This window comes from Coloeus monedula (assembly GCF_965178545.1).
Source record: "Coloeus monedula genome assembly, chromosome: 14".
Taxonomy (NCBI): Eukaryota; Metazoa; Chordata; class Aves; order Passeriformes; family Corvidae; genus Coloeus; species Coloeus monedula.
This window is the reverse complement of record NC_138794.1, coordinates 12,156,733-12,180,767: the sequence shown is the minus strand read 5'-3', so window position 1 is coordinate 12,180,767 and position 24,035 is coordinate 12,156,733. Positions and strand designations below refer to the sequence as shown.

General features: G+C 52.0%; 1 protein-coding gene across 2 annotated transcripts in view; it reads left to right on the top strand.

Annotated features, from left to right (window-relative positions):
* ITGA11 (integrin subunit alpha 11) overlaps window positions 1-24,035 on the top strand; it is a gene marked incomplete at both ends in the record, with an annotated part of 40,166 nt that overhangs the window by 2,501 nt on the left and 13,630 nt on the right. For both annotated transcript variants that reach the window (XM_082291092.1, XM_082291091.1), the window contains 14 exons: window positions 3,286-3,397; window positions 10,617-10,726; window positions 11,427-11,518; window positions 13,048-13,162; window positions 15,163-15,290; window positions 15,859-16,007; window positions 16,980-17,124; window positions 17,715-17,880; window positions 19,208-19,278; window positions 19,736-19,880; window positions 21,512-21,660; window positions 21,882-22,022; window positions 22,827-23,030; window positions 23,682-23,812. In XM_082291092.1, coding sequence (XP_082147218.1) covers window positions 3,286-3,397; window positions 10,617-10,726; window positions 11,427-11,518; window positions 13,048-13,162; window positions 15,163-15,290; window positions 15,859-16,007; window positions 16,980-17,124; window positions 17,715-17,880; window positions 19,208-19,278; window positions 19,736-19,880; window positions 21,512-21,660; window positions 21,882-22,022; window positions 22,827-23,030; window positions 23,682-23,812 — 1,858 coding nt within the window. The remainder of the gene's footprint in view (window positions 1-3,285; window positions 3,398-10,616; window positions 10,727-11,426; window positions 11,519-13,047; window positions 13,163-15,162; window positions 15,291-15,858; window positions 16,008-16,979; window positions 17,125-17,714; window positions 17,881-19,207; window positions 19,279-19,735; window positions 19,881-21,511; window positions 21,661-21,881; window positions 22,023-22,826; window positions 23,031-23,681; window positions 23,813-24,035) is intronic.

Genomic DNA, 24,035 nt, shown 5'->3' with positions numbered 1-24,035 from the left:
ATTCCATAAATTCCCGGGTTGGTTTTCCAGGGAAGGAATTGGCTCCTTCCCTTTCTGAAGGGTGGAATGGTTGTGGGGAACATCTGGAATTGGGAATTCCCAAGGATCCTTGGGAATGCTGGGGACTTCCTTGTGGGCGGCTGCACAGTGGGTGGGGCTTTGTCCATCCAGGATTTCGCCGGGAAAGATCCCATAAAACCCCCCCAAGGTCCTTGGAATTCTGAGCAACCACTTCCCCCAGCCTCTGGATTTCCTGGAATTTTCCCGGGAAGTGCTGCCGTTATTAATTCCTGCTTGGCGTTATCCCGGAATGCCTGAGCCTCCGTTCATCCCCAGCATTCCCGGGCTCCAAATCCCAGGATTTTCCCTAATAACTGATGCCAAACTCTGGCTTGGAGATGAGAGAGCAACCGGGAGCTGCCAGCATGCCCTTGGCAAAGCGGGATTCCCGGGAATTCGAGCCCACCCTGCCCATTCCCGGAGTTTTTTCCCAAATATTCTTCTCCTTTATAAAGTTTTCCTTGTTCAGCTGAATATTCCCTCTCCAGGAATTCCATCCCGAACTCTGGCAGTGCCAGAGCCCAGGGAAAAAAGCTGGATTTTCCTGCCAATCCAATAAAAACTGGGATATTCTTCCGGCAGCTCCCGGAATCAGAAAACTTTGGAGCAAAAGTAGCAAAATCCAGCCCCAAATTTTCATGGAAGTAGAGCCAGGCTTGGGAATCACAGGAAAGCTGCCAGGAACATTCCCAGAGTTCCTTTTTCCAGCTGGAAATCCCAAAGGGTTCAGGCAGGGAAGTTTTTCCCCCCTTTTTTCCCAGATTTTCCCCCTTCCCCCCCCAGTTTCCCCCCTTTTTTTCCGCCAGTTTTCCTTTCTTTTTTCCCGGATTTCCCCCCTTTTTTTCCCGGATTTCCCCCCTTTTTTCCCAGATTTTCCCCCTCTTTCCCCCAGTTTCCCCCCCTGCTGCCGGAGCCTTTGGAATCCTCCCTATCCTGGAGATTTCCCTTCCAAGGAGTTCTTTTTATCCTGGTTTTTCTCCTGGCACGATTTCATTCCCATTCTTCTTTCCCAAAGTTTTTCTCGTTTTCCCGAGATTTTTCCTGACAAGAATCAAAAGTTTGGATGCTCCAGAAGCTCCAAAGGAAAGGAGGAATCTGAGGCTTGGAATTCCAAGGAAGTTGCCCTTGGAATTCCAAGGAAAACCTGGATCTTGTAGTCCCTTCTTTGGGACGGTGACATCATTCCCGGCAGGAAAACCTCTCAGGCTCCTCAATCTCCTGGAGAACCTCTCCTGAGGTTCCCATGGAAGCTGGAGCCGGTTGGAAAATTCCCAATCTTTTGGAAAATTCCCAATATTTCTTTTTTTCCGTTCTTTCCATTGGAATTTTGAGGTTCTATCCATTGCTCGGAATCTTCTCTCCCAGATTTTTTCACTTCCCTGGGTCCATTCCCTGGGATTGGGATGCTCCAGCAGGAGCCACTCCCAGCTCTTCTCCCTGTTTTCCCAGAGATTTCCCATTCCATGGAATATTTCCCATCATTGGAGAGTTTCTGTTCCTTTTCCAGAGTTTTCATCCGGAAGCTGCAGCTCCTAAACCAAGGAGCCATGGACTGGGATTCTCCAATTTATCCGGCATTCCCATTCCCAAAAATCCTCTGCCTGGGTGCAAAATCAAGGCAAATTCAGAGGAAAACTCATCCCATCCTCTCCAACACTTCCAGATCTTGGAATTCTTTGTTGGGAAAACCAAATCCCTTTCCCGAAATTCCCGCCGATTCCAGGCTGCTCTCCACGCCCTTCCTGCTTTCCCTTTCCCATCATTCCAAGCCCAATCCCAGCTTCCCTCTCTGCAGCCGGGAACCGGGAGAAGCTTTTCATTCCTTTGGGAATGTGAAACAAGGTCAACGCTCCGCAGAACTTCTCGGCTCTCCTCCCTGCTCCAGGGGTTTTTTATCCCTGCTTCCCTGCGTTGCTTTTTGGAGCACTCGGAAGTTCCTTCACCTTGGATTCCGTGGTCGGATTCCGCCATTCCCCGCTGCCAGCACTGCGAACGTTCCCGTTAGCTCGGGCATTCCCGTCTATCCAAACATTCCCAGCCTGGATTTTTCCGCGGTGCCGAACTTTCCTACTGATGGATCCCTGTAAATTCCTCCTTTCCATCCCTAGAAATTCCAACACGAGCCTCTTGTCCCTGTCCTGGAGGAGGATTCCAAGGTTTTTCTTCGAATGACGCATCCAGCAGGATGCAGGGAATCGAATCCGGGATATCCTGGTTATCCGTGTCCATCCTGCCGCTCTCTCCTGGGATTTGGATCTTCCCATGGATAGCAAAGGGGCGTCTCCAGCATTCTCAAATCCAATCCTTGAGGAATTCCTGATCTCCCAATTTCCCACCTGGATCTGCTTCCAGGCAGAGGGAGGAGCTGCCAGAAAATTCCCCAAAATTTGCTCCAGGGCCAGGAAATTTCTCGGGAATTTGTCCCACATGAGCACCAGGATCCCGGGATTGGGATGCCATGGACAGGGAATTCTGTGGGAATGGGAATTTTCCAGAGGATCCTTACGGTCCTAAGCCCCAAAATGGCCCTGTCCCAGCTGGAATTCCATCCTTAGGGAGATCCCCCTCTGGAGCTGCCTCTCCTCAGCTCCTGCTCCAACAGGGAATGGGAATCCCAGCTTTGGATCCGTGGGAAAAGCCTCGGGAATGGCTGGGCTGGGAGGCTTTGGATCCTTGGGAAAAGCTCCTCGGGAATTCCGGGCTGGGAGGCTTTGGATCCTTGGGAAAAGCCTCGGGAATGGCCGGGCTGGGGAGCTCTGGATCCTTGGGAAAAGCTCCTTGGGAAAAGCCTCAGGAATGGCCAGGCTGGGAGGCTTTGGATCCTTGGGAAAAGCTCCTCGGGAATGGCTGGGCTGGGAGGCTTTGGATCCTTGGGAAAAGCCTCGGGAATTCCGGGATGGAGAGCGGAATTTTGGGAGGCTGCAGGTGAGGTGGGGCTGGAATACTTTGGAATTTCCATCCTGGCTGGGGTGGGAATGGGATCAAACCATCCCTGCTCCATGTCGGACGCTCCTGGAGCAATGCTGGGAGCAGCTTTCCCAGGATGGGCGAGCTTGGAAGCGCCTCTGGAATCACCAAATCCGACCCCAAGCGGGAGCAGCGGGAGTGGGGCTGTGGTTGGAATCATTCCATGGCTGGAGCCTTCCCAAGTTCTTGCATTCCCGGTTTATCCTCTGGCCACGTGGAATTTGGGGTTTCCAGCCAAATCCTTGCCTTTTTTCCCAGGATTCGGGCATTCCTTCAACATCGACACCAAGAGGCCCCAGATTATCCCGGGATCCAGGGAAGCTTTCTTTGGATACACGGTGCAGCAGCACGACATCGGCGGGAAGAAATGGTGAGTGGGCTCCGGAAAACCGGGAATTTTGGCGGGAATTTCAGCAGGAATTGCACAGATCCACCCCAAACCTGACAATCTCCAAGAGAATTCCCAGTTTGGGGTGGGAATTGCTGTGCCAGGATGAGGCTGATTTTGGACGTGCTGAATGGAAAGGTTTTCCTTCCAAAAAGAGGAATTGCCGGTGGGAGAATGGAATATTGGGAATTTGGGAAGGACGGGTAGGGAGCAGCTGCTCCAGGCGGGATCAGGATTCCTTGGAGGCTCTCAGGCTCCGCAAGAGCTGCAATTCCATCTGGAATTTGGGTGGGGCCATCCCGTTTTTTAGAGTTTCCGTGGAGGAGCTGGGACCTGGAGAAGTGCTCCATGGGGAATATCCATCGGGAATGTGGGATGAGCCTGGGATTGGCTCTGGTCTGGGATTTGATGCGTTTGGCTGATCCCAGGGGATCCCAGGGCTGATCCCAGGGCTGATCCCAGGGGATCCCAGGGCTGATCCCAGAGCTGATCCCGAGGCTGATCCCAGAGCTGATCCCTGGGGGATCCCAGAGCTGATCCCAGGGAATCCTGCCCAGATGTTGGCCAAGACCTTTGGTGCATTCCAGGAGCACATCCGGATGCTCCAAAGCCCCTGGAATTCCCTGGAATTCCGGATCTGCCCCCCAGGGGGATGAAGCTGGGCTTAATCCCATAATGAACGCAATGGATACTCCCGGAATTCTGGAATCCGACCTTCTCCGCCCTGCTGGGGGATCCCATGCCGTATCCCAAACCTGGCATTCCTGTTCCATGGAAGTTTGGGAATTCTCCCAATTCCACCAGGATCGGGGCTTTTTCCCAACGGGAATTGTGCATCCTATGCAAGGGGTGATGCCTTGGGATCAATGGCTCTGCATAAAAGTTGGGAATTCAGTGTTTCCCGGGATTTCCAAGCTCTCTGAGGGAAACTACTGGAAAAGCTCAATGTTGGGAATAATCCCATCCCGGTTTTATCCCTAGGAGCTGTTCCCAGCTCCATCCCAGCAGAGGGGCTGCAATTCCTGGGATATTTGGGATCTCTTATCCCATTTTTCCATGCCCCACTACTGATGGGGTGGCCAAGGGCTGGATTCCCTGGAAAACAGGAATTTTTTCCTGCTTTCCTGAGCAGGATACTGCAGCAAAGACCAACTCTGTCTGATTTTCCCAACTTTTCCCGCCAACTTTTCCCAACTTTTCCCACCAACATCCACAGGATCCACCTTTAGCTTGTCCTTCTGTTGGTTCCCTCTGCTTGGAAAAATGGAATTTTTCCAGCAGGATCCTATGGATGGACACGGACATAAAAACTCCGGACAGCGCCGTTGGAATCTGTGATTAAGCGGGAAAAAATTCCAAGGAAAAACGTGGACGCAACTAAAAAATGGAGGCAGCAACTCAAAGGAGAAATGTGGGAGCAACCAAAACCTCTGGAATAAAAACCATGGATGTGCAGAGGGAGCTGGATAATAATTCCAGGAGCTTGGTAAAAATTCCAGGAGCTTGGTAAAAATTCCAGGAGCTGGATAACAATTCCAGGAGCTGGATAATAATTCCAGGAGCTGGCAGGACACGGAAGGAACGGGAACGTTTTGAGACCCCAATTCCTGGTGAGCATCTTCCAATCGCATCCCAAAGAATTCCCCCGAATCCACTGGAATTCGGCAGACTCCGTGGTTCTCTGAGAATCCCAGCGATGGGATCCAGCTGCCAAATTCCAAGCGTGGAATCCCAGGATTTTGGCGCCTCTCCTTCAGTCTGAGCCTTTCCGTGCTGCTTTTGCCTGCTGGGAATTGTTTGGGAATGGATTCCAAGGATGTGGGGTTGGTATTTTTTTCCATAGATTTATAAAGGAATATTGGAGTGGATCCAAACAGTTCGGATTCTCCAGGTGTTTGTTTAAAGCTGGGAATTGTTCCCCCTTTTCCAAACCTTTCAAGGAACCAGCCAGCCTCACAGGTGGGGGCTGGAACTGCATCCCAGAGAGCGGAAAATCCGGGACCAAATCCATGAGGGAAGAATTCGGGTTATTAAACTCCAGGGGGGTGGGGGGGAAATTCCACGTGAATTTTTAAGGCTGGAAAAGCTCTTCCATGTGGGATTTGACTTGTGAGGGGTTTCCAGGCCTCCTTCTCCGCACTTTTTTCCCTCTTTTCCATGGAGCTGGAGGTGCCTCCTCCAGGTGGGAATGGAAAAGATGACGACAGGTGCCTGGAATTCATCCCAAAAAACACCGGAGCTCTGTGGAATTCCAGCTTCCCAGGCCTGGAGCGCTCCCGGAGCAGGCAGGGAAAGGGAGACCTGGAATTGTGGGATCAGAGCATTCCCACTGTCCAAGCTGGGGATTTTTGGGAAAAATGGGAATTCCCTGCGTTGCTGTGTTTGGGATAAAACGACCTGGAAGGAATTTTGGGATAAGGAGAGGGAATTCCTGGGAGGACGGAGGGGATTTGGGGGGATTTAAGGTTGAATCCCAAATCCAGGCAGGTTAGATGCTGTGGATGGATTTATTTGGGAGAAAGGAGCAAAGAATTGCCACAAATGTGGGATTCGTATCCCTAAAAAACATGGAAGCTCCCATGGGAACAGGAGCTCTTCCCATGGAGCTCCTGGATGTTGGTGGCCAACACAACCTGGAATCTCACGGAATTTGGGAAAAACATTCCTAGAGGTCCAAGAGCAGGGGGAAAAGGGAAAAAATTCCTTTCATCTTTCACCTTCCCCTTCCAAGTGTTTGTCCCGGTTGCTTCCCGTCATTCCAGGAGCTGTGGAATCCTGGCGAGGGGCACCCAGAGCCCCCTTCCCGGAGTTTTTGGGATGCTGGATGCTTCTGGGAAGTTCTTTCCCTATCCCAAGCTTATATCTCAAAACTCCTCCCTGGGAGCACCCCAGAGCTCCTTTTCCAAGGAATCCTGGCGAGAAGCACCCAGAGCCCCATTCCCAGATTTTTTGGGATGCTGGATGCTCCTGGGGAGTTCTTTCCCTATCCCAAGCTCGTATTCCAAAGGGAACTTCTGATCCCAAAACTCCTTTTCCAAGGAATTCTGGCGAGGGGCACCCAGAGCCCCATTCCCGCGGCTGCTCCGGGCACAGACGTGACATTCCCAGTCGGAGCCCGGCTGGAGAGGGGAATAAAAAGAGGGGGGAAAAAAGAGGGAGAAATCCTGCGGCTGGATTGGAAGCCAGAGTTGTGCTGATCTGGAAAAACACTTCCAGGGATCGCTGCTCCCAACTCCCGCCAGAGGTTTCTTGGCTGGAATTCTCCGTGGCTTGGCCGCCGCCCGAGCGCTCGGAATATTTGGGTGGAAGGGTAGGAAGTGCAGAGAATTCCATAATGTCTGCTCCCAGCTCTCCCTCCCAGCCCTGGATGCAGGATCCCACCCTATCCCTGGTTTTTTGGGGGATTTTCCCTCTTTTTGGCCTCGTTCTCAAGAAAATCCTGGCTTGGTTTGGGTCATTCCAGCCCTGCTTCCAGAGGTTGCTCTGAGCTGGATTTGAACATTCCAGGGATGGGGTGGCAACAAATCTGGGAATCTATGGTGCTTCCAAAAGGGAAGGGTTTGTTTGGGATGGAAATGGAAAACTGGGAAGAGTCGCCTGGAGAAAACTGGGATCACAGTTTTCTTGGGAATCTCCAGAGGGGAGCTGGAGGTCCCACGAGAGCCTATGGATACGTGCTGATCCCGAACGGCTCCATGGAAAATTCTGGCTGATCCAAGAACCATGGGCAGGCATCGCCTGTAAACACCTCTTTAACATCCCGAAAACCAGGAAAAAATGACGCCGAGAAAAACAGGAATGTGGCATTCCTGCTGCCCATGGTATTCCAGGGTTCCTCAGGCTGCCTTTGCTCCCAGAATCCGCTGTTTTCATGGATTTGGGGTCCGGTCATGGATTTGTCACTGCTGGAGCTGCAGCAGTGCCGCCTGGCCCCATAGCCCAGGAAATTGGGAATAACCGTTCCCGGCTGGATGAGGAGCGGCTGGAAAAGGCTGGGAGCGTTTAGGTTTGGTTTTTCAAGGGAAGAGGGGAAAACCCTGGGAAGGCTTGGAAAAACAACAGCAGGGGTGATCCGGGGGATTGGGGCACGGGAATGGCAGGAGGGGACAGGGATCGGGATTGGGACAGGGATTGGGACAGGGATCGGGACAGAGACTGGGATAGGGACAGGGATCGGGACAGGGATCAGGATTGGGATTGGGACAGGGATCGGGACAGAGACTGGGATAGGGACAGGGATCGGGATTGGCATCGGGACAGGGATTGGGACAGAGATTGGGGCAGGGATTGGAATCAGGACAGGGACAGGGATCGGGATTGGGATCAGAACAGGGATCGGGACAGGGACAGGGATTGGGATCGGGAAAGAGACAGGAACAGGGATTGGGAAAGGGATTGGGACAGGGATCGGGACAAGGACAGGGATTGGGATGGGGACAAGGGACAGGGATTGGAATCAGGAAAGAGAGAGGGATTGGGATCGGGACAGGGATCAGGACAGGGATCAGGACAAGGCTCAAGTCCAGGATCTAGGCCTGGAATGGGATGAGCTTTAAGGTCTTTCCCACCCAAATCATTCCATAATTCCCTGATTTTGTAGGATTTGAGCCTTTCCCAGCCTGCAGATGTGGACACAACCGTCCCATTCCCAGGCTGGAGAGAAAACTGGGAATCAGGACCCAGCACTGGGCTTTGCTGGAGCTCCTGGGATATTCTCACTTCTCCTCTCCTGATTTTTTTTTTGGGATGCAAGTTAAGGATCCATCCTCAGACTGCTCGGGGCAGCCTGAGCTTTTCCCGCTTCATCCCTGTTTTATTCCCCTTTTGCTTTGCTGGGAGCAGGGAAAGGAGAGGAAGGTGAGGCAGGAATGGTTCGGTTCCAATTTTCTTCCAAAGTCTCATTTTTTCCCTCTTGGGAATCCAGGGAAAAATAGGGAGATTTGGGATCATCCCAAGGTGTGTGGAGGGGGAAAGCTTGGAAAAAGCCGGGAATGTCTCCCTTCTATGGCGGGATGCTCCAGTTGGTTTGGGATGATCGGGATTATTTGGATATTCTGGGTGATTTGGGATAACCCATCCCAAATCCTTCATTTTTTTTAAGGAGAAATCCAGGGTTTCAAGCTGCAGTTTCCAAGGAAAGGAAGAGTGGAGCAGCATCCCTAAAAACACCTTCCAAACAGCTGGAAAAGCCTTTTCCCGAGCTGCCAAGTTTCCATGAGGATTTGCCAGCTCCAGCTGATGAATCATTCCCAGTTAACTGAAAAGGGAAAACAATTCCATTGTTTTTTGGGAGACAAGAATTTCAGCTCCGGGAGCTCCACAGCCCCTTCGGATTCGTGGCAAAAGCTGGGAATGTTTGGGTTTCCTTTGAGCTCCCGGAATTGGGGAATGGGTGGGTTTGCCTCGTCATCCCGAAGGAATGATCCGACCCCCAATCCGCTGGTTTTTTGGGAATATTTAGGAGTGGGTGGTGTGATCGTGTTAATATGGGAATATCAATTAATGGAAAAGTCTCCAAGAGGATTTCTGCGGGGGGGGGGGGGGGGGGCGTGCATCCAGGTGGAGCTGCTCCGAGACGTTCATTACATTCCATTTATCCGGAATTCTTTGGGAATTGGGAATTATGCCAGGAGAGCCTCGTTTTGCCAGGTGCCTCCACCTTTATTCCTCCTCATCCCCAAGGTTTTTCCATCCCCCTTCCCCATCTTCCAGCTTTTCCCTCCTCTCCACATCCACATGGACAGTGTGGGAGAGCCTCAGGAAAACCAGCAAATTCCCAGAAAATCCCAGATTTCCCTGAGCTCCTGGATGCTGTCGAGGACAGCTCCAGCTGGGGACAATTTTCCCATCCCAAATCCCCACATTAACACTCGAGCCGTAAGACAGGAAGCGTTTCCATGAGAATCCTTGGATTCGGGAGCTTTTCCTTGGGTGAGCGGTTCCGCTTGGGAGCGCTGGGATCAAAGAATGCGATGTTTGTCCTTGGAGGAGCAGCATTTTTAAGGGATGACCATTCCCGGTCTAACCGGGAACATCTGTGCCGGTGGCTTTTCCAGCTGCTGGGAAGGGCCCTGTGGAACAAAAGAGCTCCTGTTTATCCGGAGATCCAGACTCGGACGGTTGCATCCATAGGATTTTTGGGAAGCTACCAAAAAAAGAATCCCATTTCTTTTGGGAGCGAGAGTTGCCAACAACTCGTGGTGCTGAGGATTTTTGGGATAGCCGGGAAGGAAGAGCCGGATTCCTCCGGTCCTGCGCTCTTCCTGCTTTGGGTTGCTGGGTCGAAGTGTTGTGGTCATGGAAAAGTGGGAAAAATGTTTGGATGTCCCAGAAATATCCGGCTGGAAGCTGGAATCCTTGCTGGGGGAATGGGATTTCGCAGCTCCCTTCTTTTGGAGAGCAGGGAAATTCCCGATGTCCACCAGAGATCCCAAGGTTCGGCTCCTGGTGTTTGGAACAGCCCCGGCTTGGAGAGAATTCCCTTTTCCAGGGTTTTCCTGGGAAAAATTCCTTCCCAACATCCTCACTTACCACTGGAGATCCCGATGTTCGGCTCAGAGCTGTTCACAGCAACCCCGGGTTGGAGCAAATGCCCTTTTCCAGGCTTTTGGTGGGGAAAATTCCTTGTGGATCCCAGGGGGATTTGCTGGAAGTGCTCTACCAGCTCCTTGCTTTTCCCTCTGGTTCTGCTGGATCCCTGCATCCACATCCATGTCCTGGAGACGCTCTCAGAATGAAGTGGGAGGTGCCCATGGAAGGGGTTGGGATGAGATGATTCTTAAGGCCCCTTCCATCCCAAACCATTCCATGATCCTATGGAAAGGCTCCTCCACAGGCAGCCGGAAGAAGGGCCAATCCATGGGCACCGCAGCTGATTCCGAGGGATTTGGTGCCATCCTGGAGCTGGTGCCCTGCTCCTCCCTGTGCTTCCGGACGGGCTCGGAGCCCTCCCTCCCTGCCAGGAATCTGTTCCTTGCAGCTGATGGGCACCAATTCCATAATTCCCGGCAGCAGGGAGTCACATTCCCAGCTTTTTGCTGCTCCAGCGGGAAGGGAAGGAGAAGTTGTCCTTGGGACCATGACTGAGGTTGGGACACTCTCCTGCCACTCCCAACCACAAGCAGGGAATTGGGGCTGAGGAATCCTTTTTCCCAGGGGGATTCCCGTTCTCCAGGCGCTGACGGATCCGTCTTTTCCGCAGGCTGGTGGTGGGAGCTCCGTATGAATCCAATGGGCAGCAGAAGACGGGAGACGTCTACAAGTGTCCGGTGCCGAGTGACGGCCACAGCAACTGCACCAAGCTCAACCTGGGTACGGCCCCTTCCCAAATCCCAAATGATCCCTGGAAGTGCTGAATTGGGTATCGGGAAGGAATTCCTCCCTGTGAGGGTGGGGAAGGACGAATGGAATTCCCAGAGAAGCTGTGGCCGCCCCTGGAAGTGTCCAAGGCCACGCTGGAGCAGCCTGGGATGGTGGAAGGGGTCCCTGCCCATGGAATGGGGTGGGACTGGCTTTAGAGTTCCTTTCATCCCAAATCATTCCATGATTCCCAGTTTGCTTCCCAGGCAGACAGCAAAGGGGGAGCTCTGGCTCACGGGGAGCTGCTTTTCCCAGAGAAATGGTTGGATCAGGGATTTGGGATGCGGCTCAGTGACATTTAGGATTGACAGGGCTGCCCTGGGGCTGTTTCTGCTTTCTGGGCTGTGCCATGGAGAAAACAGGGATGCACAGGGATGGATCAGCCACCGGCCCGGGAATACGGGACGAGGCGCTGAGCCCTCCAAGGGATTTCCTCCTCTCCCAGCCTCATTCCCCAAACAATTTTCCTTCCTTAGTTGTTCATCTAGGAAAAAAACCCAATCCTCACCTCACCAACCGCTTCCAAAAATGCCCCAAACCCGGAGTTCCACCGGCACAGGCTCCTCTGGCACAACTCCCGGTTGCTCCAGAGATGCCAGGGAGCGCTCCCGATCTGCCGGGAGCTGTGCCCGATGCCACCCTCTCTCCCAAGGGCGGGTGACGCTGTCCAACGTCTCGGAGCGCAAGGACAACATGCGCCTGGGCCTGAGCCTGGCCACCAACCCCCGGGACAGCAGCTTCCTGGTGAGCAGCAGGAATGTGGGAATGGGGGGCGGGAATGTGGGAATGCGCAGCGGGAATGTGGGAATGCGCAGCGGGAATGTGGGAATGCGCAGCGGGAATGGGCAGCGGGACGTCAAGGGGTGAGAGGCTCCTCTCTGGGGGTTTTGTTTGTGTGATGGAGGGAGATCGATGCGGATTTAAGGGTGAGGCACAATAAAATCAAGTAAGTTATGATGAAATGAAATGAAGTAAAAATGAAGTAAAAATAAAAGAATGTAAAAGAACAAAATAAATTAAAAATGGAATGGAATGGAATGGAATGGAATGGAATAAAGTAAAAGGAAATAAAATTATGTAAAATTACATAAAGTAAAATGAACTAAAGTAAAATGAAATAAAATTACATAAAATGAAATAAAATAAAGTAAAATGAAATTAAATAAATAAAAATTAAAATAAAATAAAATAAAATAAAATAAAAATGAAATGAAATAAAATAAAATAATGTAAAATACAGCAAAATAAAATAAAATAAATAAAAAAGAAAGTAGAATAAAAGAAAATAAACGTAAAATAAAATAAAAAGAAAATAAAAATTAAATTAAATTGTTAAATTAATTAAAGTAAAATAAAATAAAATAACATAGAAAGTAGAATAAAAGAAAATAAATATAAATGAAAATAAAAAGAAAATTAAAAATGAATTAAATTCAATTAATTAAAATAAAATAAAAATAAAATAAAAAAAATAAAAATAAAAAAGTAAAATAAAATAAAATAAAAAACCAAAAAGAAAATAAAAAATAAATTCAATTCAATTAATTAAAATAAAACATAAATAAAACAAAATAAATAGAAAATAAAAATAAATAAAAATAAAAACATAAAATAAAATAAATAGAAAATAGAAATAAAATAAAAGTTAGAAAAAATACCATAAAATAAATTGAAAATAAAATAAAATAAAATTAAATTAAATTAAATTAAATTAAAGAAAAGTTGGGCTTTGATGATCCTGTAGGTCCTTTCCAGCTCAGGACAATCGGTGATTCCCTCGTTATATTTCCATTACATGGATTTAATGGATTCCAAGAGCACACGATGTGTGCTGCCCGTGCCAGCACCGAGCCGCCCTGCGCTCATCGATCGCAGCCCTTACGGGAGCAGCTCCTGGATGGCTCCGGCTCTGTCGGAATGCCGGGAATTACGGACACCCCCTCGCAGCGCTTCGTTTGCCCTTCCTTCGTTTCTTTGCACAGCATTTCTCGTTTATTCCCTCAGTCGCTCGTTTGCTGGGGAGTCTCCATCCCTGGAAGTGTCCGACACCAGCTTGGGCGATCCTCGGAGCACCCTGACCTCTGCAGTGTTTGCCTGCCCTTGGCCAGGGCTGGAACGCGTTCTTCCAGCTCCATTCCAACCCATCCCGTTCTGTAATTCCATGATTCCCTGTTTCACACATCGCCTCACGCGTTCCATGGGGAAAAGCTGCCAACACATCCATGGAAAAGGGGTCGTTTTATCCCATTCCTACTTTTTCCCGTCCCCGCCAGGCCTGCAGCCCCCTGTGGTCCCACGAGTGCGGCAGTTCCTACTACACCACGGGAATGTGCTCCCGAGTCAACTCCAATTTCCGCTTCTCCAGGACCGTGGCTCCGGCTCTGCAGAGTGAGGACCGATGATCCCTGCTCCGATCCCGGCTCCAATCCCGGCTGCGATCCCTGCTCCGATCCCGGCTGCGATCCCTGCTCCGATCCCGGCTGCGATCCCTGCTCCAATCCGTGCTCCAATCCCAGCTCCGATCCCGGCTCCAATCCCTGCTCCAATCCCGGCTCTGATCCCTGCTCCGATCCCGGCTCCAATCCCGGCTCCGATCCCGGCTCCAATCCCGGCTCCGATCCCGGCTGCGATCCCAGCTCCGATCCCAACTCCAATCCCAGCTCCAATCCCAGCTCCGATCCCTGCTCCAATCCCTGCTCCAATCCCGGCTCCAATCCCAGCTCCCATCCTGGCTCCAATCCCGGCTGCGATCCCTGCTCCAATCCCGGCTCCAATCCCAGCTCCAACCCCGGCTCCAATCCCTGCTCCAATCCTGACTCCAATCCCAGCTCCGATCCCAGCTCCAATCCCAGCTCCAATCCCGGCTCCAATCCTGACTCCAATCCCAACTCCGATCCCGGCTCCAATCCCAGCTCCAATCCCGACTCCAATCCCAACTCCAATCCCGGCTCCAGTCCCTGCTCCAATCCCAGTTCCAATCCCGGCTCCCATCCCACCTCTGGAATCAGAGGGAATCTCTGTTCCCAACCCCAGGGAGAACACAAAGCGCTGTCAGTGCTCAGAGGAAGCGATTCCAAAGGGTTCCACACATCTGGGAATGATTTTCCTTGTGATTGACACCTCGGGAAGACAAAAACACCTTCTTCTTCCCGAGCCTGGAATCCAACATCCCGAATATTTTATCAGCAGAGCTAAGGAGGAAATAGGGAAAGAATTCCGAGCTTGGCTGCACGAAACAAAGCCCTCATTTACTGCAAGTTAAATACCTTGGAATTTGGGAATTTGGAGCCAGTGTTTTATTCTGGGAGGTTTAAACGAAGTTTCCTGGATTTCCTGGAGCTGGAAAGGATTGCCAGAAGCCTGTCCTGCTCCTGGAAGCTCCTCATCCCATGGCATGTGATTCCCCAGCTCCAGCACCCCTCTGGTGTTGGTTAATTCCCAGGGCAGAGAGATGGGCTTGGAAAAATGGGATTTTGGGGGATTGAGGCAGGAAAGGCAGGGCCCACCACCAAATTCCCAGGGCATTAAGGAGGGCCTTGGGAAAACGGGATTTTCAGGATCAAGGCAGGAAAAGCATCACCAAATTCCCAGTGTCGCTTCCCTCGTTATGTTCAAGCCCTTCCTGCAAAGGACATTTGGGATTTCAGGGAGTTTTAGGAAGTGTTCGTTTAGTGGGATGCAGGGTCAGCTGCTCTCCCTGATTCCCAGGATGGGATGGAGATGGAGGCACACAGAGGATCCCAGTGATCCAGGAGTGACTCCAGTCCATGGATTCTTTAATCCATAAAGACCTAGAGGATGGAAGAGCAGCTGGTAAGTCCCTGAAATCCACGATCATCCGTGACTTTTCCAAGGAATGTTATAAAACTTCAGCAGACTGAGACAATCCTGAGCAATTTTCCGCACTGGAAAAAGGCAGCTCCTGAAATCCCTCCTGCTCCGGCTGCAGAGCCGAGCCCTGGGGTCCCCTCTGGGGTTTTTGGCTGCCTCGGAGCTAAGGATTTCATGGGAAGGGAGGAAATGCCCGCCTTGCGTTCCATGGCAGGGCTGGGAATGACTCAGGGATCAGGAACGGCTCTGTGGGAGGAACGGAGCCGGATCCTGCTCCTCTTTGAAGTGTGGAATGGTATTAGATTGGATCAAATTCCAAAGCTGAATCCCAAATGATGCCACAGAGTGTTATTCCTAGGAAGTGATCCCATCTTCTCTCAGCAGAGTAGATTCCTGTGGCTTCTCCCCACCTTGCTGGAGCCCAAAGTTCTTCCCCAAATGATTGAAATCCCATTGTTTTCCCGATAAATCCTAAGAGGAAGTAGCTGGCTGGGAGTGAAGCCACAAACCTGCCCCTTTGCAAGAGGACTTTGACTAAATCCCTGGATTTTCCACAGGATGCCAGACCTACATGGACATCATCATCGTCCTGGATGGATCCAACAGCATTTATCCATGGGTTGAAGTCCAGCACTTCCTGATAAATATCCTGAAAAAGTTTTACATCGGTCCCGGACAGATCCAGGTAAGGCCCTGAACCGTTTGTGTCATCCCGGGGCCATTCCCAACACCCCTTTTCTCTCAATCTGCTGGAATTTGTCCAAATATTGGGATTTTTAACTCATTCCGTGGAAAAAACACTGCCATTAATGTCCCTAAGTGAGCCACGGAGGGAGCACATCCCACATCCCAGTGGGAACAGGGAGGATGAAACCCTATGGAAAGACAGGCAGCTGTGAGGAGCTCTCCATCCTCTCGCTCCGAGAGATCATGGCTGGATTTAGGCAGGAATTTGGGCAGGGGTTTGGGCAGGAATATCCCCAATTTTCCCAAATAATCCAGTTTGGTCCCACCTGGAGATGCTGTGGGTCCAAACTGGGACACATCTGGATCACCCCAAAACTTGGGAGCAGGGCAGGGGGGAGAGCTGTAAAATTGGGAATTATTAATGACCCGGTGGAGGGAAAACGGGAGGAAAATTCCATGAGAGATGGAATTTTCCTGGTGACTGGTGCTTCCCGTGGTTGACAAAGCTCCTTGCAGACAGGACCTCGTTTCATTGGCATTTTTGGTGACATTCCTGTCGTTCCCAGGTGGGAGTTGTCCAGTACGGAGAGGACGTGGTCCATGAGTTCCATCTGAACGACTACAGGTCCGTGCAGGACGTGGTGGCGGCCGCCAGCCACATCGAGCAGCGAGGGGGCACCGAGACCAGGACTGCCTACGGCATTGAGTTTGCTCGGTAAAACCCCTCCCACTCCCGGTCCTATTCCCAGGAAAACCTTCAAATCCCCGTTTTTTTGCCCTTCCTTCCCTCTCCATTTGTTTTCCTGGCTGCTTAAAAATGGGGGAACCACCAAGGTTTGGGAAAACTTCCGTTTGTGGGAAGCTTTGCTAATGGTGCTTCCCAAAGTTCTTCATCCTCGGTTGCAGCTGGAGCAGACTCTGGAATTGTGTCCTTTTCCCGGAAGCCCTCAGGGATGAGCTCCCAGCCCCCGAATTCCACTCCAGGCACTGGAGCTCTCCTGGAAATCCCTGGAGGGTCCCCGGAAACTCAGGACAGATCCAGCTCCATCTCCTCCCTTTCCAAGGACAAATCCCTGCTCCTGCACTTCTCCTTCATCCCAACCAATATTCCTGCTGCAGATCATGGAATCATTTAGGTTGGAAAAGAGGTCTAAGATCGACTCCAGCACTGCCAAGGCCACCACTAACCGTGTCCCCAAGGGCCGCATCCATATGGTTTTTAAATTCCTCCAGGAATGGGGATTCCAGCCCTGCCCTGGTGGGCAGCTTGGGAAAGTTTTAGATGGGTCCTGGCTGGATCCAAGCAAGGTCCTGGATGATTTGTGTCACACAGAGTCCCCCGACCCTGCTCAATGTCCCTTTTCCATAAATATGCTGGAATTTGGCTCCATGTTTTGTCAAAATAGTGGGATTTTGGACGACTGGGTGAAGAAGTTTTCCCTCACGGGGGAAGAGCCCACAGGCCACGGCCAAAACTCCGCTGGCCAACTCCAGATCCATTCCCTTGTCCAATTTTGCAGAATTAGGGCCTCTTTCCCGCAAAAAGTGGGAACATCCACATCCGCAAGCATTTCCCAAGAGTTCCTGCACCTCCCCAAGGGGCAGCGGCCCCAAAGACCCCTCGGGGTGGGCTCGGTGGGGCAGCGGAGCCCCCACGGAGCAGCCCAGGGCATCTCTTCACTTGCAGCTCGGAAGCGTTTCGGAAAGGTGGCCGGAAAGGGGCAAAGAGAGTAATGATTGTCATCACAGATGGAGAATCCCACGACAGCCCAGACCTGGAGAAGGTGATCGAGGACAGCGAGAGGGACAACGTCACCAGATACGCCGTGGCGGTGAGTGAGGGGACCTCTGGGCAGTGGAAGAAGTCCTGCAGAGCTTGGTGGTACTCCAGGAATCCCAAAACACCAGGACAGCCCATCCCCACTGCTCCTGGAGCATTCCAAGAGCTCCTTGTGGCTGTCCATCCCCACTGCTCCTGGAGCATTCCAAGAGCTCCTTGTGCCTGGTGCTGCTTTTGGGATGCTCAGCTCGGGATTTGGCTGCGGGAGCAGGTGCTGGGACCAGGAACAGGCAGGACCCCAAATTCCACAAGGAATGTCCAGCCTGGAGAAATCGCAGCAGTTCCTCTGTTTGTTCCCACAAAGTGGGGGCAGATCCAAGGATGGGGCTTCTCCCATATGGACACCCCAAAAGGCTTTGGGATGGTTTTATCCATCACGGTAGAACTGCCCAGAGAAGTTGTTGACCCCTCATCCCTGGAAGTGTCCAAGGCCAGGTTGGACAGGGCTTGGAGCACCCTGGGAGAGAGGAAGGTGTCCCTGCCCATGGAATGGGATGAGCTTTAAGCTCCTTTCCCACCCAAGGCATCTGGGAATTCTAATTCCATGAAAACCCCTGAGCCTTGTGTTTTATTCCCAACCAGGTCTTGGGTTATTACAACAGGAGAGGAATCAACCCTGAGGCCTTTCTGAACGAGATCAAATTCATCGCCAGCGATCCCGACGACAAACACTTCTTCAACGTCACCGACGAGGCGGCGCTCAAGGACATCGTGGATGCTCTGGGAGAAAGGATTTTCAGCCTGGAAGGTGAGGGATGCTCCTACCCGGCACATCCCAGGCTGGGAATGCGCTGCTGATCCTTTGTTTGCCCGATTTGGACGTGGCTTCTGTCCTGAGCCTAAAATCCCACTTGGAAGATCTTCAGGTTTGAGGAAATGTCTTTATTTGGAGTGGTTGCATCCCTTGGATATCGGGAGCAGAGATGCCTTTTCCAAAGGACACACCTCATTCCGGCCACCGAAATTCTGGTGGCTTTGATTTTTCTTTTTATAGAAAACCTTGGAAATCTGGTATGGGGGGAATTTGGGTGCCAGTGTCTTCCTCATCCATCAAAATTCCAGGGTTACAAACAGGAAAACCCACACACAGGGGTGCCAGACATCAGGAGATTATGGGAATAATGTTGGAATTTTGGCTTTATTGGCCGAAGTGAAATATCAGGAAATATTTCTGTCTTAAATGTCAGCTCTTGTGACAACTTTGTCCGTCTCCCAAACTAAATTTATCCGAATTTCAGAGGAAAAATGCAGCCTGGAATGAACAATTGGAACAGAAGATGGAGGGCTCGCGCTGGGAATTAAACATCTTGGATTTGGGGCATTTTTGCTCAAAGCAGCTCGCAAACTCCTCACAAGTTTCCCAGTTTTCTCCATCCAGCCTGGCTCTTCCATGTGGAAGTTGCCCTGAATGAGGAGATTCCCACAGTTGGAATTACGAAGGAGCAATTTCCAAAGCTCCGTTCTTGGTGATCCCGCAGCTCTGAAAGGGGAGGAGCTGCACCCCAGCACAGCTCCCAGACCTGTTAACAGCACGAGGTTGTGGAACAGGCGGGATTTAGGGAGAAATGGGATCATCAGCAGGACCTGGAGCTGCTGGAGCAATTCCAGAAGAGACCCCGGAGCTGCTCCAAGGGCTGGAGCCCCTCTGGAGCCAGCCTGGGAGAGCTGGGAATGTTCACCTGGAGAAGGGAAGGATCCAGGGAGAGCTCAGAGCCCCTTCCAGGGCCTAAAGGGGCTCCAGGAGAGCTGGAGAGGGACTGGGGACAAGGGATGGAGGGACAGGACACAGGGAATGGCTTCCCACTAGGAAAGGGGATATTTAGATGGATATTGGGAAGGAATTGTTCCCTGAGAGGGTGGGGAGGGGCTGGGCTGGAATTCCTGGAGAAGCTGTGGCTGCCCCTGGATCCCTGGAAGTGTCCAAGGCCAGGCTGGAGCACCCTGGGATAGGGAAAGGTGTCTCTGCCCTTGGAAGGGCTGGAATGGGATGGGAACCCACCAAGGCACTGCTCAGCCCCTCCAGGAAAACAAAACTCCGTTAAACACAAATTCCCTCTTTTTTTTTTTTTTTTAAGGAACCAACAAGAACGAGATCTCCTTTGGACTGGAAATGTCCCAGACTGGATTTTCATCCCACGTTGTGGAAGTAAGAGAGGAAATGTGGGATTTTATTGCTCCTTGCCTTGTCCTGTTTATCGCAGCCCGCTCCAGGTGGGAGATCGGGATTTGGGATACGTTATTAGTTATGGAGTTAAATCACTGATGTGAGGACAAGGAAATGCTGCTGGATTATCCCATGGGAAGGGGAGGTGTTGGGAGACCCGAGCATTCCTTGGGATCTGCAGCAGCTCCTCCTGATGCCACAGCCCCTTGGGAAGGACGAGCTGGGATGTCCATGGAAAAAGCATTTGGGAATTTCCTGGGGAGGAAAAGCACACTGAGAAGACAAGAATAGGGTGCAAGTGTCATTCCAGCATTTTTAAAACCCCTCAGCATTCCAGGTGTGCTTAGAAGAACGGTTTCCTGGTCTGTATGGGATCGGAGGGATGGAATCACCTCCACTTGGGAAGAAATCCCGTCAAACCCCTCCTGTTTTCCCACAGGACGGGATCCTGCTGGGAGCAGTGGGAGCCTACGACTGGAATGGAGCCGTCCTGAAGGAAACCAGCAGCGGGAAGGTCATTCCTTTGCGGGAATCTTACCTGCAGGAATTCCCGGAGGAGCTGAAAAATCACGGAGCGTATTTAGGTGGGAAAGCTGAACGAGACCACGGGGGAGTTTGGGATTTTATCCATAATAATAGGAAGCACGGGATATTCCTCAGTGGGAGTGGGATCATGGGAGACCTGTGGGATGCAGCACAGGAGCATCCTCACCTGGGAAGAGCCCGGCTCCAACCCTGGAGCGCAGCACAAACGGGATTTAAATTCAGGAGTGGCTGAGCCAGCGGGTCATCCGCAGCTTTCCTTGGAATGGTTTCAAAGCGCTGATGGAATTTCATGCCTAGGCAGGAAATACCTGCTGGGTTAATCCATTCCATGTGCAGCCACTGAAGTTCTGAAATAAAAATAGCAGCCTGGATCGTGAAATGGAGCCTCTCCTTGGAGATGTGGCAGGGAGAGAGGTGGGATTCTGTGGGATCAGCACGTCCAGGCTCTTTCCTGGGAATGTGGAGAGCCCCTGGATACGTGGTTCATCCTTGGGGTGACAGTAGAGTGTCCCCCAGGCTGGGAGTCCCCGGAGCAGGGGTGGCTGTGGCTCTCCCACGGGAATCCGTGTGGGAGCTCAGCCGGGCTCTCTTTCCCACTGCCTGGAGTGAGAAATCCAGGAATATTGAGAAATGCTGGTGTATCCTGCTGAGCAGCAGCCGGGGGGCTCAGGGATGGTGCTTGGTTTAGGAATATCCCTCCAGGGGGGGCATTTTTAGGGAAAGAGGGACCCCCAGGTAAGTCTGGTGAGCAGGGAAAGGGGTCTGAAAATCCCTGGAGAAACTCAACATTTAACTGGATGTGCTTCCAGGGAATGAGATTCAGTTTCATGGTTGGCTAAACTTTGAGTTTCACAGAATCCCAGAATCCTGGAATGGTTTGGGTTGGAAGGGACCTTAAAGCTCATCCCATTCCACCTTCCCCTATCCCAGGTTTCTCCAAGCCCCATCCAACCTGGCCTGGAACATTCCAGGGATGGAGCAGCCACAGCTTCTCTGGGCACCCTGCTCCACTTCTAAGAATTTAAGTGGAATTTAAACCTGAGCCTGAAGGTTCAGGATCCTGGACCTGGTGTTGAAAACTGGGATTTAGGAGCCCCAGCTTTATATTCCTACAAAATCCCGTCTGCAGCCATGGAAGTGCCGCAGCCCAGGGAGTGATCCCAGTAGGAAAGAGGGATTGCTCTTACGCTTAGGCAGCATTATTTCCAGAAGGGGGAATGGTTTTGATGGATTCATGGCTCCTATTGGACTGGGAATGTTGACATCAAGCACCGGCAAAGCTTTTCCTGCCCGGTGTTCCTGGAGGAGCAGAGCAGCGGGAGCTGCAACTTCCCAGCACTCAGCACCTCCCGAGTGTTTGTCCGACTTGATGTGAGGCATGAAATAAAAGGCTCGGAAGCCCGGGAATTGCAGGAATCAGATTCACCTTCGATTAAAGAGATTTGGCAGCAGTGCCAAAACTCCTGGCACAGCTCCAGCTGTGGCAGCACCAGAGCAGTGGCTTGGAGGCACCGGGGTCCATCTGGGTGACTCTACCTTTGGAAAAATCCGGGATTTTTAGCTTCCCTCTCTGGGAAGTGGCCAGAGCTGTGTCAGCAGCCAGGGGCTCATGGAAAGCAGATCCTGGGAGCAGGCAGGGAATTCTCACTCTGTGTCCATCCCTTTCCAGGTTACACCGTCTCCTCCGTCATCTCCACCAAGCACGAGCGCATTTATGTGGCGGGAGCGCCGCGGTTCAACCACACCGGCAAAGTCATCCTGTTCAACATGCACAGCAACAGGAACCTCACCATCCACCAGGCCCTCAAGGGAGAGCAGGTAATTCCAGCCGGGAATGCTGCGCTGATTTCCCCCCACGGAAAAATCAACCCTCTCCCTCGATTTTCCAAAGTTGGAATGGCTCGGCAGCGTCGCGCGGCCGTGGATGTCCTGGTGGTCGCTGCATCCACAGCGTGGCTGTAGCAGGGAGAGGGCTTGGAATATCCCTATGGATCCCGGGGAATGGTGGCATCATTCCCATCCCGTCCGGTCTCCTGCAGATCGGCTCCTACTACGGCAGCGAGATCAACTCCCTGGATGTGAACGGCGACGGCGTCACCGACGTCCTGCTGGTGGGAGCGCCCATGTTCTTCAGCGAGGGCAGGGAGCGGGGCAAGGTCTACGTGTACGCCCTGCAGGGGGTGAGTGGCGCCCGGGGACACGGCGGGGACGTTCGGGCGCTGCCGTGGCAGCTGCGTCCCCTTGCGGGGTCTGGCACGCCCAGCTCCCGGGGAGGTGCGCAATGGGATCTTTGCCACGTGGGAGCACGGATGTCCCTCTGGAGAAACCATCTCCAGGCGCGTGGCCTCCTCCAAACTCGCTCCCTCCAGGGAGAGCTCAGAGCCCCTTCCAGGGCCTAAAGGGGCTCCAGGAGAGCTGGAGAGGGACTGGGGACAAGGGATGGAGGGACAGGACACAGGGAATGGCTTCCCACTGCCAGAGGGCAGGGATGGATGGGATATGGGGAAGGAATTGTTCCCTGGGAGGGTTGGCCACTCACGGGGCTCTGGGGACAGCAAGTGCCCTCCCTCCACCATGGGAATGGGGCATGTGCCACCCCTGTCCCCTGTCCTGTCCCAGCTTTCCTGCTGGGCCACCCCCAAATCTGGCTCAAAATGCAGCTCCTGAGCCAAATCCATCGGGATCCAGGGGCACGTGGGAAGGTCGTGCTCTACATCCAAGGATGCAGAGCCCGCCTGGAGCGTGGAATCCTGCACCTAAAGCAGGATTGTTTATTAGTCATGGAATTTCTTCCATAGGGTGCAAAGCAGATGTGGGGCTGGCTGGGGGCTCCAAAATCCCACATCCCTGGGAGCGTTCCCACCCCCTTCCTTGAAGAACCCCTCCCACATCACTGCACGTTTGCATGAGGGTTTCTCCTCTTTCCAGTCTTGCTGCTGATGCTTTGGGAATTGTTTTTCTTTCTTTTCCCTTTCCCCTGGCAGAACCTCTTCGTTCCCAGCGGAGCCCTCACGGATCTCCAGAGTTACCAGAATTCCCGTTTCGGCTCCTGCATCGCCGCCGTTCCCGACCTCAACCAGGACTCCTACAATGACCTGGTGGTCGGGGCCCCTCTGGAGGACGAGCACCAAGGAGCCATTTACATTTTCCTTGGATTCCAGGAGACCATCCTGAAGAAGTACAAGCAGGTGGGGCTGCCCTGTGTTCAGTTTTCCTCAGCCTTCGTGGGAATAAATGTAATTTGTCCCCATTTTAAGGAGGGATGGAGCAGGACAAATCCACACCCAGGATGGAATTGTTAATTATTACGGCCAGATATTCCCTCTTTTGAGACATCCAAGACAAAACGTTGGAATTCAAGCACTGGAACAGCAGTGGTGGAGTCCCCATCCCTGCTGGGATTTAAGATGGGTGGATGTGGCACTTGGGGACATTTGTGGTGGCCTTGGCAGCGCCGGGGGATGGTTGGACTCAACAACCTTGGATGGCTTTTCCAACTTAAATTATTCCGTGGAATAGCAGGAAAAAGGCTTGGAATTTGAGGCAATGTTTAGCATTGCAAGGGATCGCTACAGATTAATTAATTAATTAATTATAAAGAAATAATTTGTTTATTTATTACACTTTTGATAAATCTTAAATACACAGGGTAAATCCAATAGAAATCTTGGATGGTGTCTCGAAAGGGAAACTGCTCTCATTCCCTGGAAGATCATGTTTAGTACAACCACTTGGAATGGGGAATTTTCAGCGGTGAGGTGGAGTCAGCCTGGCAAACCCTTGGCAGGCACGGATGCTCCTGCTGGAATCCAGCCTGGATTGTTCCCATTCCTTTCCAGCGGATCGCAGCCGCTGACCTCGCTCCGGGCCTGATGTATTTTGGATGCAGCATCCACGGGCAGCTGGATCTGAACGAGGATGGACTCGTGGACTTGGCCGTGGGCTCCCTGGGGAACGCCGTGGTGCTGTGGTGAGCCAGGGATCCTTTGTGCCCTCTCCTGATTTCCTCTGCCCAAATCATGCCGACGTTTTTCCAGGGAAAACTGGTCTCCCAGCAGTCCAATCCGTCTTTCCAGAAATACTGATCTCCCAACAATCTTTCCTGAATAACCACCCCTTGTCCAGCGGGGCTGTGGGATCTCGGGCCCTAAAAAGATGCCAGATCTGGTTTTCCGTTGAGTTTCATCCATAGT